Here is a 15,715-nt window from a genome sequence, read left to right as displayed (position 1 = left end):
ATGACTAACGTGTTTTCTCCTCTCTTGAGACGTTGCCACAAATCTGTTCTTCATGTTCATGTGTCCAGCTGCCCTTCACCTAACTCTTCTTCTGTTGTGGTTGTTTTCTCATTACAGGTATCCCCTAAATCCCCATCTAATCATGTTCATGTCTTATTGTCTGATTCTTGTCTTCTACAAAGAAAATGTACTTCAGGATAATGGTATTTGTTTTATTCACTGATGCTGTTCGAATAGCTTGTAATAGGGCCTGGCACATAGAAGTGTTAGAACACAGACCCTACAGCTGTCTTTCTCTTTGAAAACTCAAACCCACTCTCCCTCTCTGGACTAAGAGTTGATATGTAACCTGGGTGACATTACAAGGCTCACAGGGTTGAGTTACTCCTTTTCTTCTCTCAATTGCTAGACCAGCTCCCACAGATACACCAAGACAATCTTGAATTATGACTTAGCTTGCATCTAGTGCCTTCCTGCCTTGTCCTGTGATCCCTGGCACACAAGTTAGGTCATGTGGTGTGGAACACCTCCTTTCCCAAACCTATAAGACTAAGTAATTCCTGTCCTTGGGAATTGAAGGGTCTGCTTTGCCCATCAGGGCTCCATCATGGCTACTTGTGGCCTAATTCTAATAACTCTTGTAACAAGTCTTTTTCTATTTCACCAACCAGTTCCCAAATAATGACATAGAGACTTATTATTAATTATGAAAGTTTGGCCTTATTTTCAACTAACTCTTATAACTTAATTAACCCATATTTTTATTAATCTACATTCTACTACATGACTTTTTCTCTATCCCATCCTGTATGTCTAACTCTTTCCGAATCTGGCTGATGGCTCTCAAGTGCTTAGATTCATTTCAATTTTCCTCTCTCTGCCCAAGTCCCACCTATCTCTCCTGCTAGTTAGCTATTGGCCATTTAGCTTTTTTATTAAACCAATCAGAAGGTGCCTTAGGCAGAGACACATCTTTAAAGTGTAAACAAATATTCTGCAACAACCTTTTCTTCCCTTTTTTTGTTTATTTGAGGGAAAAGAATTGTAAAGACATTATTTGTATGTATAAACATGGAAATGCATGCACTTCCTGGAATGGCCAGAAAGGGGCGTTGTATCCCAGGCACTGGAGTTACATATTGTGTGCAACCTGATACATATAGTGGGAATTGAACCCAGGTCCTCAGCAAGAGCAGCAAGGACTCTTAAACCGCTGAGCACCTCTCCAGCCCCACTAGTAACTTATAAAAAAGCTCTCCTAAAGGGTACTTAGTGCCATCTTCCTGTGCACTACTGGCTTCCACTAGAACTGCGCACCGTAGGAACTGAGCAGCCCCCCCCAAACTGAGGAACTTCAAACCCCAGAATCCTTGGGTCTTGGAGTGGACTACATTTCCCAGAGGCCTCCGCGGCCACCGCCCTCGGACCCGGAGCTCTGACCTCCCGTGAGCCTTCGCGGAGCCCTGGGGCGTCTGTGGCGCGGTTCGAGGTGGGGGGCCGAGGTGCCCCAGGCGGAGTCCGCCCGCGCGGCGGCTCTGAGCCTCGGTGAGGCGTGGCGGGAGCCTCGGGGGTGGGGGGAAGGTGAGCGAAGGCCAGTCCTGTTCGTACGCCAGGCGGGCCGGGCTGGGTTCAGCCTGGTACGGCCCCCCGCCCCCCAGCGTCTACGGCGCGTCCCCCTCCCGGGAGCCGACCTTGGGCACGCGGGGGAACGCGCGGTCCCAGCGGTCCCGGCCCTGGACTGCAGGTGACCTGCTCCCCACGGCCCGGGCGGGGCCAACCCAGGCTATGTTTCGCGTGCCGCCCTCCTGTCCTGGGTCCCCTTTCCGGAGTTTTCTCTGGGGATCTGGAACTCGACCCCTTGACAGCAGAAGAACAGTTGTGTGGGCAACGCGTGGGGAGGAGGAACACTGTCGCGAGCCGGTGTCAGATCTTAGCGGGTGCGTCCCTGCTGTGGCTACACTCCGGCCTCAGTTTCCTGATCTGAAGGGTCCGGGCAGTGCCAGCTGAGCTGTCGTGAACCGTGTAGGGTGATGCCTGGCACATGGGAGTCCGGTGTCGCCCGAGTCTTGCTTCTGAAAATCCACGGACAAGAGAAGTAGTGACCTGTCTATTCTCTGATGCCCACCCCCAGCTCCTGCTTCTCTCTCTGGAGGCAGGAGAGCCAGGCTCAGCTGATGTTGATGGGACGCTTTCGGAGATGGCGCTTCTGAGGGGTGCGAAGCATCAGGTGCTACCTACCCTTTTCTTCCTTGTCTTCCCTCAGATTCGCCTTCATCTTCATCATCTCTCACCCGCAGAGAGAACATGGCTCCTGAGCAAAGGGAATCGAGGTCTCAGGTAAGCGCATTGCCATTTCCCTTCTCAGTGGAAGGGGAGGGGTTGGCTTGATTTTTCTTCCCTGACGGAAGTTTTCCTTCCACGTAGTTGAGCCTTCACTAGGATTTGGAGCCCATGTCCTACTTGGAGGAGTTGATGTTCCCTTCATGGCTAGTGGATTCCGTAGGGAGCGCACCCCGTGTTCACAATTCTAGTCTTCTGTATTTCTTGATAGACACGCCACTGTTGCCTGATCCCAGTCTGGTGTATGCCTACAAATTCCACAAGTAACATGCCTGGGACAGAGCAGACATACATACTTGAGAAAATTCCTTTCTGGCCCTGCCTCCCTCACTCGTCTGTGTTTCTTTCTTTGTCTTTGCCAAGATTGATTATCTATTTCCTTTTCCTGCCGGTCTTTGTGTTGCTCCCCAAGCCTTCTCCAGCCCATGGTGGTTCTTTGTTTTTTCCACTTTACTTTATAGATTATACGTTTTGCTTGTACACTTTAAATTTTTTTTGTCCTATGCATGTATGTGTGATATGGTGTGCATGCATGCATATATGCATACTCTCATGTACTTGGTTGGGCATATCTGTGTGTGAGGAAGTACATGTACACATGTACACGTGCATGTAAAAGTCCAAGTGACTGTATCGGGTGACTTCCCCCATGGCCAGATCTTTTGAGTCAGGGTCTCTTACTTGAACTCAGAGCTCCTCAAGTTGGCTTTTCCTCACAGGTGTCGGTGACGTTTGAGGATGTGGCTGTGCTCTTTACTCGGGATGAGTGGAAGAAGCTGGATCACTCTCAGAGAAGCCTGTACCGTGAGGTGATGCTGGAGAACTACAGCAATCTGGCCTCACTGGGTAAGGGAGTTCCCTGTGGGCGTAGATTCAGAAATGAGACCTTAGTACCTCCTTCCCTGAATGAAAGCTGCGGCCATTGGGAAACCTTAGCAGAGTTTTGCTTTATGGTCGTACAGATGGGTCCTTCTAAATAAGTATTAGCATGTTCTTCCCACAGCAGGCTTGGAACTGCCCAGGCTCACTAGAGGAGGTGGCAGAGACATTGCTTCCTGTGGTTCTTCATGGTGCAGGCATCCTCCCCCCACCAGCAGTCATTCTGTGCTTGTTGGTTCCGTTTGTGGAACCACTTTCCCATTGCCTTTGCTAGAAGTTTGCATACTTTTTCTGCAAAGGGCCATACGGGGTAAACATTTTTAGGCTCACTTGATTTCTGCAACGTAAGAGATTTTCTCAGTCTTATATGGTTGCCTGGCTTTTAGTTAATGAGTTCATTTTATCTCCAAGCAGGATTCCCGTTTACCAAACCAAAGGTGATCTCCCTGCTGCAGCAAGGAGAGGATCCCTGGAAGGTGGAGAAAGAAGGTCCTGGAGGCTCCTCTCTGGGTGAGTGAGTGCACCAGGCCTGGCAGTTTCTTCAGGCACCAGTGTGGTGAATAAGGAGAGGGTGCAGCTTGGAGTGTGGGATGGGAAACGTCTTCAGGTTCTCAGTCCACAGGAAGTGATGGCGGCTGGGATGGAGCTGAGCTCAATGGTAAGAACACCCGCCTGGCACACGTAAAGTCCATAAAAAACTCAACCCAAAACAAAACAAAATGAAAAAACAACCCAGTGAATTAACAATGAATTAAATAGGAATGAGGGAAGGGAACTGGAGCTGAAGTCTGGCCCAGCTCCATGTATTCTCTCCTGATCATGTCCTGAATGAATTTCCTGGGCTCTTTTTTCGTGTTGGTTGTTTCTGAGGAGGGTTGTGTCTTCAGAGATCATTTAAGAGGTATGTTATATTTAAGGGATGATAAAGAACTCAGGCTGAAGTTCCAAGTGTGTAAAGGAAAAGGAAATGAATGGAATGAGACAGGAAGGCTACGCAAGGGTCCCGAAACAAGTGCCTTGGTGCAGTTCTGGGAGCCGTATTCTGCATATGAACAACTGGAAGTACTTGAAATGTAAATGGCAGTTTCGTACTCTTTGATAGTGTTGGGAAAGCTGGTTCTAGTCAGAAACAATTCAGAAGTCTTTAGTAAAACAGCTAAAAAAATACCTGGTTTGTCCTTGTTCTGGCATCCATCAACACCGGTGATAGAGGCAGCTCCAGAGTGTCAAGTAGTGAGGCAAGTCTCAGGGCACTGTTGAGATATGTTACCACCAGGTTGAAAGAAAATTGTGCTCTTAAAAATTTAGTGTGTGCGCACGTGAGTAGGAGCTCTGCACACATGAGCACAAAGAGAAGGGTTAGGAGGCATTGTGTCCTTTTAGAATGAATCTGGGAAAAGGGTCTTTATTTGTATATAATGTTTTATATTCAGGAAGTCCTCCTGTGACATGCACTGTGGAGGGCGGACTGAAAGTGAGGCACAGTCAGGGAGCCTAAGGGAGCTACTGCAAGACTGAAGGTAGAAAGCTAGTGGGGTGGAGATGAAGGCCCCTGCTTCAGGAGTCTACAGAGACCCGGTTTGATGAGTTTGGGGTGGGGGTAGTTTTCATTTTAGATATAAGTGAAGTATTTGCATATAGATCTCTGGTGGGGAATTCTGTAAGGTTGGAATTCACAAGCGAAGTCAGAACCCTTGAAACCTTGAGCTGACCAGGTGGGAATAGGATCCTGGGAAACTGTTTTTGCAAGGTGGTTAAGAGAAAAGACCTTGTCGGCTTGCCCTGAAGTGACCTGAAGAGGGGCAGGAGAGGTGGTTGCTGTGGTGATAGAGACTTGGGGAAACACCCTCATTGGTGAACCAAGACTCGTACCATGGGCTTCTGCTTGCCTAGGAGGGGAGAAGAATTGGGGCAGATCTGAGCCCTTAAGTCAGTCAGTGGTCCTGGGCCTAGAGAAGAGCCACATGACAGGCCACCCTGTCCTCTCACAGCCCTTGTATTATATGAGAGCATCTCTTCCTAGTCCAGAGTGACCACTTCTGAGATGGCAGCCACAGTTGTCTTTAAATCCTCATTCGTGTAGAAACTGCCAGAGGTTACCCCAAAGTAAGGGAGGGGAATTAGCCTGAGCAGAATAGGCCTGCTGTTCAGTGCTGTCTTGGGAGAAGCTGAGATACCTGATGAAGGGGTCACCTGCCTTCCTCGGCTCTGAGGAAAAACTGAGTGGATGACTGAGGAGTGAAGTGATGAGTGGACGTTGGAGCTGCTTTCTGCTCTGTTCTGTGTGAGGGTTTGACTGTGTAGCCCAGGCTGACACTGAACTCCAGATTTCTCCTACTTTAATCCCCTGAGCACTGGGATTATAAGTGTGCTGCTCTGCTCCTCTTGAGGAATGGCCATCCTTTTCTCTCAAGAGTGGACTTCAGGTGGGAGGCCTAGGGATGCTCATGTCTCCATGCATGGCAAGCCACCATGCACCTGGACTCCTCCTCAGCAGGAACTCACATACTCCAAGCACAGTTGAGGGACCTGCAAATCTGTACCTGAGGTCATGATGTCAGACAGAACCCAATTCTGAACCTGCAAGTTATGTTTCCCTTCAAAACTAATCACAGATAAGAAAACAAAACAGGGCTCAGTTCTTTAGAGCACTGGCTGCCCTTGCAGAGAATCTTCAGTTTCCAGCACTCACATGGTGGTTCATAACCATTCATAACTTCAGTTCCAGGGCTTCTGATGCCCTCTTCTGACCTCTGTGTGCCCCAGGAATGCATGTGGTACACATGCAGGCAAAGCACATGTGTAAATGGAAAAATGAATAATGAAATTTTTTTTAAAGCAACAACAAAATGCACAAGTCTAATAGCTTTTGTTGTTCCTGGGTTTGTAAGTTTTAAACTGAGAAGTGAGAGACCATGGTTCAGGGTGTCTGTGTCTTACTTGGGTCTCTTGCTTAAGAACTGGCCCAAGCCTAAGCAATGAGGTGGTGCTTTCTCTGATAACTACACTAAGAATCATGGGCACATTGCACCTGTGTATCTCGAAGGTTTGGCTCACATCCAAATGCAGAAATGTTCTGGAATTGTGGAATTTTGATGTTTTTCAATTCCAGAAATGGTCTAGTCATCCCGTCTCCCGTGAGGTCACTTCACTGCCTTGTCATTTCTTTGTCGTCTTTACTGTCAGCAGTGGTCCAGAGTGTGCTCAGCTGAGGGTAGTCAGCTGCTGTCCTACAGTGAAGTCTCTGGAAGGGGAGCTTTTCCTGATTTGACACGGGGGTTACCATGGAGGTTAGCAACAGGCTTAGATCATCTCCTATTGCTCCCATGCTCAAAACTAGTAACTTCCATCCCATGGCGCACAAGCCAGAGTCCTCAATGTGGTCTTCACTGTTATCTCCTTCTGTTCTGCCTCAAGGCTTTTGTCCCTGACCTTTTCTTTCTGTGCCTTTTCTTTTTCTCCATGGCTAAGTGCTCTTGTCTTTGACGAGTTTCTGCCTAGTTGTCAGTTTGTGGAACAGGCTCCACTCATTTAAAACAGGGCTCTGTCCTCCATATTTTTCATCTCAGCATCCTTATTTTCCTTCCACATACCGAGTGCATGTGCTTGTGATCTGTCTCTTCCTTGACGTCTGTATGTGGAGGCAGCTTGTTTCATTTATTTCATTTATTTGGAACATAGAGAATTTCTGCAATTGTCTTTACATCAGAGCAGTTTGGTTTATTTGTGGTTTATGTGAAGAATGAGACTACCTGCAAACAATAGAGTTAATTTGGGGGGGGGGGCATCATATGAGTCATTTTGACACATTTATGGATGAAATGATTGATGGCTGAGAATTGCTTTAGCCTTATTTAGTTTAGTGGAAGAGACATAAGGGTTCATAGTGATATGCTAGAGACACCACAACTAAATAAAACTGAGTGGCTTAAAGCAATTAGAATTCAGTTTCTCAATCCTGGAGGTTAAAAGGCCTGGTTTCGAATGGCCCTACTTCCTCTGAGACAGGATAGAGACCATCCTTGTGTTTTCTCAGTTTGTAGTGATGGCCACAGTTCTGAGTAGATGGTAAGGAACATTTAGCATGTCTACAATCTAAGACTGACCTCAGTAGAAAGTGAATTGAGAATTAAGACCTTGGCACTTAGGAGTTGAAATGGGTACAGTAGAATTGATGTAGGCCCTTGTAGCTATGATGACTTCCATTATAAACAAAATTTTCAATCCCCTGTTGTCATTCTCAGAGCCAGGCTTTACACATGCTTTCCATTTCTGCTTGTATTGTCACTTTTCCTGATTCCCTGAGTCCTCCAGCTGGTCTCTCTTGTTTACTGCGCTACTAAAAGAACTGTTTTTATATCCCATGCTCCCTCCATGTGCTGCAGTCGGGAGTTTTAGTCTTTTGGAGTGTGTGTGCGTGTTCATGTTCATTATGTGTATCTGTACATGGATGCCACAAGTGAGCATCAGATATTTCCTTCATTCATTCCCTATCTTTTGAGACAGGGTTTCTCACTGAACTTGGAGCTTGACAATTTGGCTAGAGTGGCTGGCTAGCAAGCTCCAGGGATCCTCTTGTTTCAACTCTCCAGCACTGGAATTACAAGTCCACCACACTCTGCTTTTTTTTTATTGCTTTCTGGGAGATTGACTAAGGTCTTCATGCTTGTATAACAAGCCTTTCCAACTGTCTTAGTTAAGGTTACTGTTGCTGTGATGAAACACTGTGGCCAAAGAAATTGGGGGAGGCTTACACTTCCACATCACAGTTCATCATCAAAGGAAGTCAGGACAGGAACTCAAGCAGGGTAGGAACCTGGAGGTGGGAGCTGATGGAGAGGCCACAGAAGAGTACTGCTTACTGGCTTGCTCATCATGGCTTGCTCAGCCTGCTTTCTTATAGAACCTAGGACCACCAACAGGGATGGCACCAATCAGAATGGGATGGGCCCTCTTATATCAATCACTAATTAAGAAAATACCCTATAGGCTTTTCCTATAGCCCCATTTGTGGTGATATATTATGCACCCAAATAAAACTTATCTGGGGATCAGAGGACAGAGCCAGCCACTAGATTAGACATAGAGGCCAGACAGTGATGGCACACATCCTTAATCCTATCACGTGGGACTCTGTGAGTTTGAGGCCATACTGAGAACAGAGCCAGGCATGGTGGCACACACCTTTCTTCCTAACACTTGAGATCTCATGCCTTTACTTGAGAAGCACACACACCTTTAATCCAAGGAAGTAAGATGGCAGGGCAGAAAAAGGGATATAAGGCACAAGGAAACAGGAACTCACTGTCTTGAGACTGAGGATTTCCTAGAGGTAAGAGCTTGTGGCTGGCTTGTTCTGCTTCTCTGATCTTTCAGCTTTCACTCCAATATTTGGCTCTGGGTTTTTTATTAATAAGACCTTTTAAGATTTGTGTTATACCCATCTTATGTAAGCATTTTCTTGATTGAGATTCTATTCTCTCAAATGACTTTAGCTTATGTCAATGGTGTTGTTGAAATAACTTGCTCCTCTCTGGCACACCAACCAAGCCATACATACACCAAACCCAGTCTTCAGGGTACTTGCCACAACTGATGACTTGCTCCTCTCTGGCTCCTGGAACACCATCCTCTCCCAGTTTTCTTCTTACATGTTCAAGAAATCTGGTGATTTCTTTCAGTCTTTGGCTTTAAATAGAATCTATGCTGATGACTCCCACATGCCTATCTTCAGCTCTGACCTTTCCCCAGATCTCTAAAATAACACAGCTATTTCAGTGCTTCCTTGTGTTTTCTTCTGAAGCCCCTTAGCTATCACAGACATACCTGAAACAGACCCCCTAGGACTTGCCATTCTCTCCTCCCTCTTGGTAATTGGTGTCATAATTCATTTTCACGCTGGGAACCTAGGCATGATCTTAATTGTCCTCTTTCCTTCTTAGTACTCTGTTAGTCCATTCATCTCAGTCCTGTTAGCAACTTCATCTGGATCTTACCCTCTTTATGACCTACACACCTTCATCTCTGTGTTCTCACTCCTGCCCCTGCTCACTGTTCTCTGCCAACTCAGATGAGCACCTGTTTCCCCAAGCATCCTATCACACTTAGTATAAAATTCCCTAGTCTTCACCAGTACTGAGGAAGCTTTCCCCAAGCATCCTATCACACTTAGTATAAAATTCCCTAGTCTTCACCAGTACTGAGGAAGTGTTGTATGATTCGCCTCCACCCCATCCTTTGCTCTTTTACCATTCTCCCTTTTGTTCAGTGCATTCCAGGCACCAGGTCTTTGTTCTTTTCAAGTCCTCTGGACTTCTCTGTTTCCTGATTGCTTTGCCTAGGACTCTCTTCAGCTAGCCACATGTCTTCTGTTTACTTGTTTGTCCCTACATCCTCTCTCCTACTCAGCACACACACATGCACACATATGAAAGTATAAGTTTCTGTAAGGCTGGAACCTTGTCTTACTCAGCACATTCTACATTCCTTCAGACTGTTATCTAGCCATAGAATTACCTAGTGAGTGAGTGTGAATGGAAGGGTAGTTCTCTACACATGTAAAAATAAACCAGTAGAATTAAACTGGACTGCTCCAGAAATTGCATCTAGTTCAGCATACTTGACAAGTAGCTAGGGGAGGGAGGTGATGGCAGATGTAGACAAAAGTTCCCTTCACTGTGAGGAGGAACCTGGACCTCATCTATGAATCATTGGCTTTCTTACAGATCTTTAGGAGCCTGTAGCACAGGAAGATATGGATTTAGGAAGGATTATCTGTGGTGACTGAGTTGTCAGAGGGCAAGACTCAAAGATAGGAAAGTAGTTAAGAGACAACAGTAGAGACAGTAATGCATAGGAAACAAAATACCATTTCTCTGCCTGTCTTAGTCACTATTCCATTGCTGTGAAGAGACACCATGACCACAGCAACTCTTAGAAAGGAAAACATTTAATTGGGGCCAGTTTACAATTTCAGAGGTTTAGGCCATTATTGTCATGGTGAGGAGTATGGCAGCATGCAGTTAGACATGGTACTGGAACAATAGCTGAGAGTTCTCTAACCTGGCCCATAGGCAGCAGGAAGGGGGACAGAGATACAGACAGACAGACACACACACACACACACACACACACACACACACACACACACACACAGCACAGACTGGGCCTAGCATGGGCTTTGGAAACCTCAAAGCCCACCCATAATGACGTATTTCCCCCAACAGGGATCCCTCCTAATCCTCTCAAACAGTTCCAATCTCTGTTGACTAAACATTCAAATCTATGAGCCAATAGGGGGTGGGGCATTCTTATTCAAACCTTCCCACTTTATCTATGGGGAAGATATACATACAGTGCCTGACTGCTATACTCAGAACTCTAGTAAAGGCAAGGTGTCAGAACTGTAGCCTTTCTTTACAAGAAGGCCTGAGGCAGTGTGTTAGACTCTTCCTTGCTGTGACAGATACTGGAGAGAGAGAAATCATTTAAATGGGGGGAAGAATTTTTTTGTCTCATGGCTTTAGAGACTTTAATCCATGGCTACTTTGCTACCTTGCTTCTGGGCCTGTGGTGAGGCAGGATGTCATGTGGGTGATGCATGAACATGACAGTCCAGAAGTTGGGGAGAGAGGGACAAGATATACAAGCTATTACTCCAGTGATCTATTCTTCCAACAAGACCCCACCTCCTGACTTCCACCACCTTTCTATAATTCCATTGATTGAGGACTCCATGATGATCCAGTTTCTACCCTAAACCAGTCAACTAGTAGTGAGGCTTTTAATACATGAGCCTTTAGTTGACATTTCAGACTCAAACCATAACACCTCTGTTGCTTGATGCATGGATGAGGCTACCTTTCCAATTTACAGTTCTTGACCTTATGCCTACCTTGTGGCACTTCTGTAGAATTAATTTAATAATGTCTTCTGTGTGAACTGGTTCAGAAATCTTAATCATCTCTGTTTGGTTTGGGAAGGCAGGTTCTGTGAGGGCTTGTGACTAATATATATGAAATTCATGTTTAAATAATCAAGACTATTTGATTTTCTTCAAATTAGGAAGGTATAGGTAAGAAAGATTTACTAAACAAGCCAGATGTGGTAGCATATGCCTATAATCTCAGATTTGGAAAGCAGAGGCAGGAAGATTGCTACAGGTTCAAAGCCAGCCTAGTCTAGTATAGTAAGACTCCATATCAAAACAAAACAGAAAGATACATATATGTGATACCATCAAGAGGATTTATGAGAGGTAGAACATGCTGATCTCGTCATTATATGTAGAGAGGTACAGAAGTGGTCACCTATAATCCCAGCACTCAGGAGGCTAAAGCAAGAGGTCATGGATTTAAGGACACCTGGGCTACAGATTGAGATTCTGTCTTAGGAATCTGGCTGAAGGAATGGATCGTGGATATTCAAAGTCAAGCAAGGATTTTCCACAATAAACTTTTGAATTGAATCTGAAAGATACTGTTTGCAGGAAACAAACAAGGGCAAAGTTAGCAGATAACAATGTACTGTTGGATCTCTGGATTCTAGATAATGCATTTCCCAACTCTTTGTCCCATTTAATCACCCTCTTGAAATGGGTTTGCTTTATTTTTTCTTCTTTCTACTGCTACTGTTCCTATCAATTATGTTTCTCTACTAACTCTTCTATTCCACCCTCAATATTTTTAACCACATACCAAGACTACTTAAGTAACATTAGTATTTATTTATTCACTCTACATATCGTCTCAGTAGTCAATTTTTATATCACAAGAAATATCTTTGCTTTCTTTTTCCCTTTCTAGGATTGACGCGCAGTCATAGAACCACTAAGTCAACTCAAACACAAGACTCTTCATTTCAGGAACTGATGATGAAAAAATCTAAAAGAAATGAACCTTTGAACTTGAAATCAGAAAACCTTTTCATATATGAAGGCAAATTAGAGGAAAAGTGGGATAAGAATATTTTAACTATAGAAAGAAACCATAAAAACAATGAATTTAGCTCAAAGTCACATAGAGAAAAAAGATCATCAGAATGTGAAAAACAGAACACTTTCAAGCAGATATTGTATTTATCTAATCAACCAAAAATCACACCAGATAAACGCTATAAATGTAGTATGTGTGAGAAAACTTTCATCAACACCTCATCTCTTCGTAAACATGAGAAAAACCATAGTGGAGAGAAATTATTTAAATGTAAAGAATGTTCAAAAGCCTTTAGCCAAAGTTCAGCCCTTATTCAACATCAAATAACTCATACTGGAGAGAAGCCTTATGTATGTAAAGAATGTGGCAAAGCCTTTACTCTCAGTACATCCCTTTATAAACATCTAAGAACCCACACTGTAGAAAAATCCTACAGATGTAAGGAATGTGGTAAATCCTTTGGCCGAAGGTCAGGTCTTTTTATACATCAGAAAGTCCATGCTAGAGAAAACCCTTATAAATATAACCCAGGTAGGAAGTCATCTAGTTGCAGCACATCTCTTCCTGGTCAACGAATTCATTCCAGAAAAAAGACCTACTTGTGTAACGAATGTGGCAACACCTTTAAGTCTAGTTCATCCCTTCGTTACCATCAGAGAATCCACACTGGAGAGAAACCTTTCAAATGCAGTGAATGTGGCAGAGCCTTCAGTCAGAGTGCATCACTTATTCAACATGAAAGAATTCACACTGGAGAAAGGCCCTACAGATGTAATGAATGTGGAAAAGGCTTCACTTCTATTTCAAGACTCAATAGACACCGAATAATTCACACTGGGGAGAAGTTTTATAATTGTAATGAATGTGGCAAAGCCTTAAGTTCCCATTCAACTCTTATTATTCACGAGAGAATTCACACTGGAGAGAAACCATGTAAATGTAAAGTTTGTGGGAAAGCCTTCAGACAAAGTTCAGCTCTGATCCAACATCAGAGAATGCATACTGGAGAAAGACCTTATAAGTGTAATGAGTGTGGGAAAACATTCAGGTGTAACTCATCTCTCAGTAACCATCAACGAATTCATACTGGAGAGAAACCATATCGATGCCAGGAATGTGGAATGTCATTTGGTCAAAGTTCAGCTCTTATTCAGCACCGAAGGATTCATACTGGTGAGAAACCCTTTAAATGTAACACATGTGGGAAAACCTTTAGGCAAAGCTCTTCACGTATTGCACATCAGCGAATTCATACTGGAGAGAAACCCTATGAATGTAACACATGTGGGAAACTTTTCAACCATAGATCATCCCTTACCAATCATTACAAAATTCATGTGGATGAGGACTCTTAAAAAAAAAAAAAAGTAAATTTGCTTGTGTAAAAGCCTTAAACCAAAGCTCTTCGGAGAGTATATACTTGAGAGATGTAATAAACATAATGAATATGGGGGGGGACCTACAGTCAACTAAATCCCATGGATAAATTTTGTGTAACAGGTAGAAGGAAAGTATTCAAGCCTGTCTAACACTTTAAAAAATGACTTGAGAGCCAGCCATAGTGTTTTATACACATAGTCATAGCTACTGAGGACCCTGAAGCAGGAAGATTGCCTGAGACTGAGTTTGAGGCAGCCTGAGGAACCTAGGGAGACCCCATCCCCAAAACTGAAGACCATGACTTAAGGCATTTGTAAAATGGTGCTTTTCTCCCAGAAGCAGTGTGTGCTGGATGTAATTGTAATCATAGGCATCTGAGTGAACAGAGGGGTGTGCTGTACTAAACTCTACACTGCTGATATTTTTTATAAAATTTTAGTAACATCCCAAAGGGATCAAAGATACTACATTTTTAAGAAAAAGGGCCCAAAATAAGATTAAAATGAACTGTAATCTACCTCTTAGTCTCTGGAATTGATCATTTTCTTTACCTGATTTCAAATGTTGTGTGTGGATTTTATTAAAAATGGAAAATAAAAAAGCTGGTCTCTTCTAGTATTGCAGTGATTTGAAGCTATTCTACCCAATTATTCTGTTCCCAGAGGTTTTTGTTGTTGTTGCAGTTTTGATTGCTTTAAAGTCATGTATTGCTAAATCCTATCTGTTATCCTGTGTGCTGTTGTCTAGGTATATTAAATATGAAAATGGGCTATTATGGGGAGCTGAAGAAATGGCTCAGGGGTTAAGAGAATGTTTTGCAGTTTCAAAGCACACAAGTTCAGTTCCCAGTACCCATGTCAGGTGGCTCACAAATACCCCTATCTCTAGCTCCAGGGAGGTCTGACATCTCTAATCTCCACAGGCAATTGTACACGTGCATATTAACACAAATGCATAATTGATGCCTGGCCATCAATTGAGCCTTGTTCAAAGTGCCACCTAGAGAGATAACTGGTCAGCTGACTGCCTCCACGCACCCAGAGGCATAAGAACATTAAACAAAGACCTCCAGCAGACCTCTTGGGCTAGGCCACAGCTCCCAGGGAATCCAGAATGCATCATGGAGGCGATCCGTTTCCTTCCTGTTGGACACCGAGCCACTTACTCAATCCTGAGGGGGTTTTGGGATCCTACCTCTCCTTATTTCCCTATTGTCAGGGTAGGGAGACAGTCTTACCCACCTCACCAGACTTAATTGTACTTTCAGTTACTTAATGGGAAAAGATTTTCCAGCTAAGGTAGGAGCTTTCATTTCATTTGCTCCCTCCTTGTGCCTCACTCCAGACCAGTCAGCAGTGCTTCCCATCCACAGTGACACAGACAGGGCCCTGCTCTCAGCCTTGTCCCTAATTCCAGAAGAATGAGGTCTTACCCTACAAGCTTTTCTCTTCCCGGTTCTCTCTTCTAAGTAACTACCATCAGATCCATCCAAGGACCATCAGATATATCTGTAGTGGGTAGCTGTTCCAGCTTTGCCCTGGAAGTACTACCCCCATTGAGGCTTCAGGTAACTGTCACGCCTGTGAGGCGGGGCTGAGAGAGGAGCCCTTAAGACCCAAGACCCAGATGTGCCGGCTCTCTTGATTCCTGGATCCCGGGACGCTGGAGGTAGATCAAGCAAAGTTCTCCCAAGAACACTGGTCTGCACTATACCTTTCCCAGACCCTGTAACCTATCCCTTTACTTGTAAGTTGCCTCCTCAAAATAAATCTCCCTTTTAACTACATGGAGTTGCCTTAATACTTCCACCAATATATATCCATGCAGTAAGGAAAAGGAACAGTAACAGTAAAAAGGTATTTATACCCCTAGACCAAAAGGGTCTGTGCTTAGCAAAAACAGACTTTAATATAATCATCTATTACTATTAAATGATCTCAGCAATTGATCACCTGTGTCTCCTGAATGCTAAACTAATAAAGGAAACAGGTGTGCCTTAAAATAATCTGTCTCTGATAAAGCTTATCTTGGGTAAAAATTAAGAAAAAGCGCTCTCTCTCTCTCTCTCTCTCTCTCTCTCTCTCTCTCTCTCTCTCTCTCTCTCTCTCTCTCTCTCTCTCTCACATTAACCAGCAGAGTGCCAAACACTACAATAGTCACCAGCCCAAGACTTTAACTTGCTT

The 15,715-nt window shown here is 44.3% G+C and overlaps 1 protein-coding gene across 4 annotated transcripts; it reads left to right on the top strand.

The window, feature by feature from the left end:
• Positions 1–1,284: 1,284 nt before the first annotated feature.
• LOC128122423 (zinc finger protein 354A) lies at positions 1,285–14,147 on the top strand. 4 transcript variants are annotated; one of them, XM_052757980.1, is made up of 5 exons: positions 1,285–1,545; positions 2,264–2,337; positions 3,060–3,186; positions 3,631–3,729; positions 12,024–14,147. In XM_052757980.1, exons 2-5 carry the CDS (start codon positions 2,305–2,307, stop codon positions 13,505–13,507), a joined length of 1,743 nt encoding a protein of 580 aa, XP_052613940.1. In that variant the 5' UTR covers positions 1,285–1,545; positions 2,264–2,304; the 3' UTR covers positions 13,508–14,147. The 4 variants fall into 4 exon arrangements, with proteins under 4 accessions (XP_052613940.1, XP_052613942.1, XP_052613941.1 ...); XM_052757982.1 differs by having other exon boundaries at positions 1,285–1,581; XM_052757981.1 differs by having other exon boundaries at positions 1,285–1,937.
• The last annotated feature ends 1,568 nt before the right edge of the window (positions 14,148–15,715 follow it).

The sequence above is a fragment of the Peromyscus californicus genome, unplaced genomic scaffold (assembly GCF_007827085.1).
Source record: "Peromyscus californicus insignis strain IS unplaced genomic scaffold, ASM782708v3 Scaffold_3__1_contigs__length_106647218, whole genome shotgun sequence".
NCBI classification, from domain to species: Eukaryota; Metazoa; Chordata; class Mammalia; order Rodentia; family Cricetidae; genus Peromyscus; species Peromyscus californicus.
Note: the sequence above shows the minus strand (reverse complement) of the source record. Positions and strands in the feature narration are given on the sequence as shown.

Excerpts from the sequence above, each read along its gene's own strand:
- LOC128122423 (XM_052757980.1), top strand. The coding sequence starts at position 2,305 with ATGGCTCCTGAGCAAAGGGAATCGAGGTCTCAG. Across the intron at positions 2,338-3,059 it reads AAAGGGAATCGAGGTCTCAG|GTGTCGGTGACGTTTGAGGA; the intron begins GTAAGCGCATTG and ends TTTTCCTCACAG. Across the intron at positions 3,187-3,630 it reads CAGCAATCTGGCCTCACTGG|CAGGATTCCCGTTTACCAAA; the intron begins GTAAGGGAGTTC and ends TTTATCTCCAAG.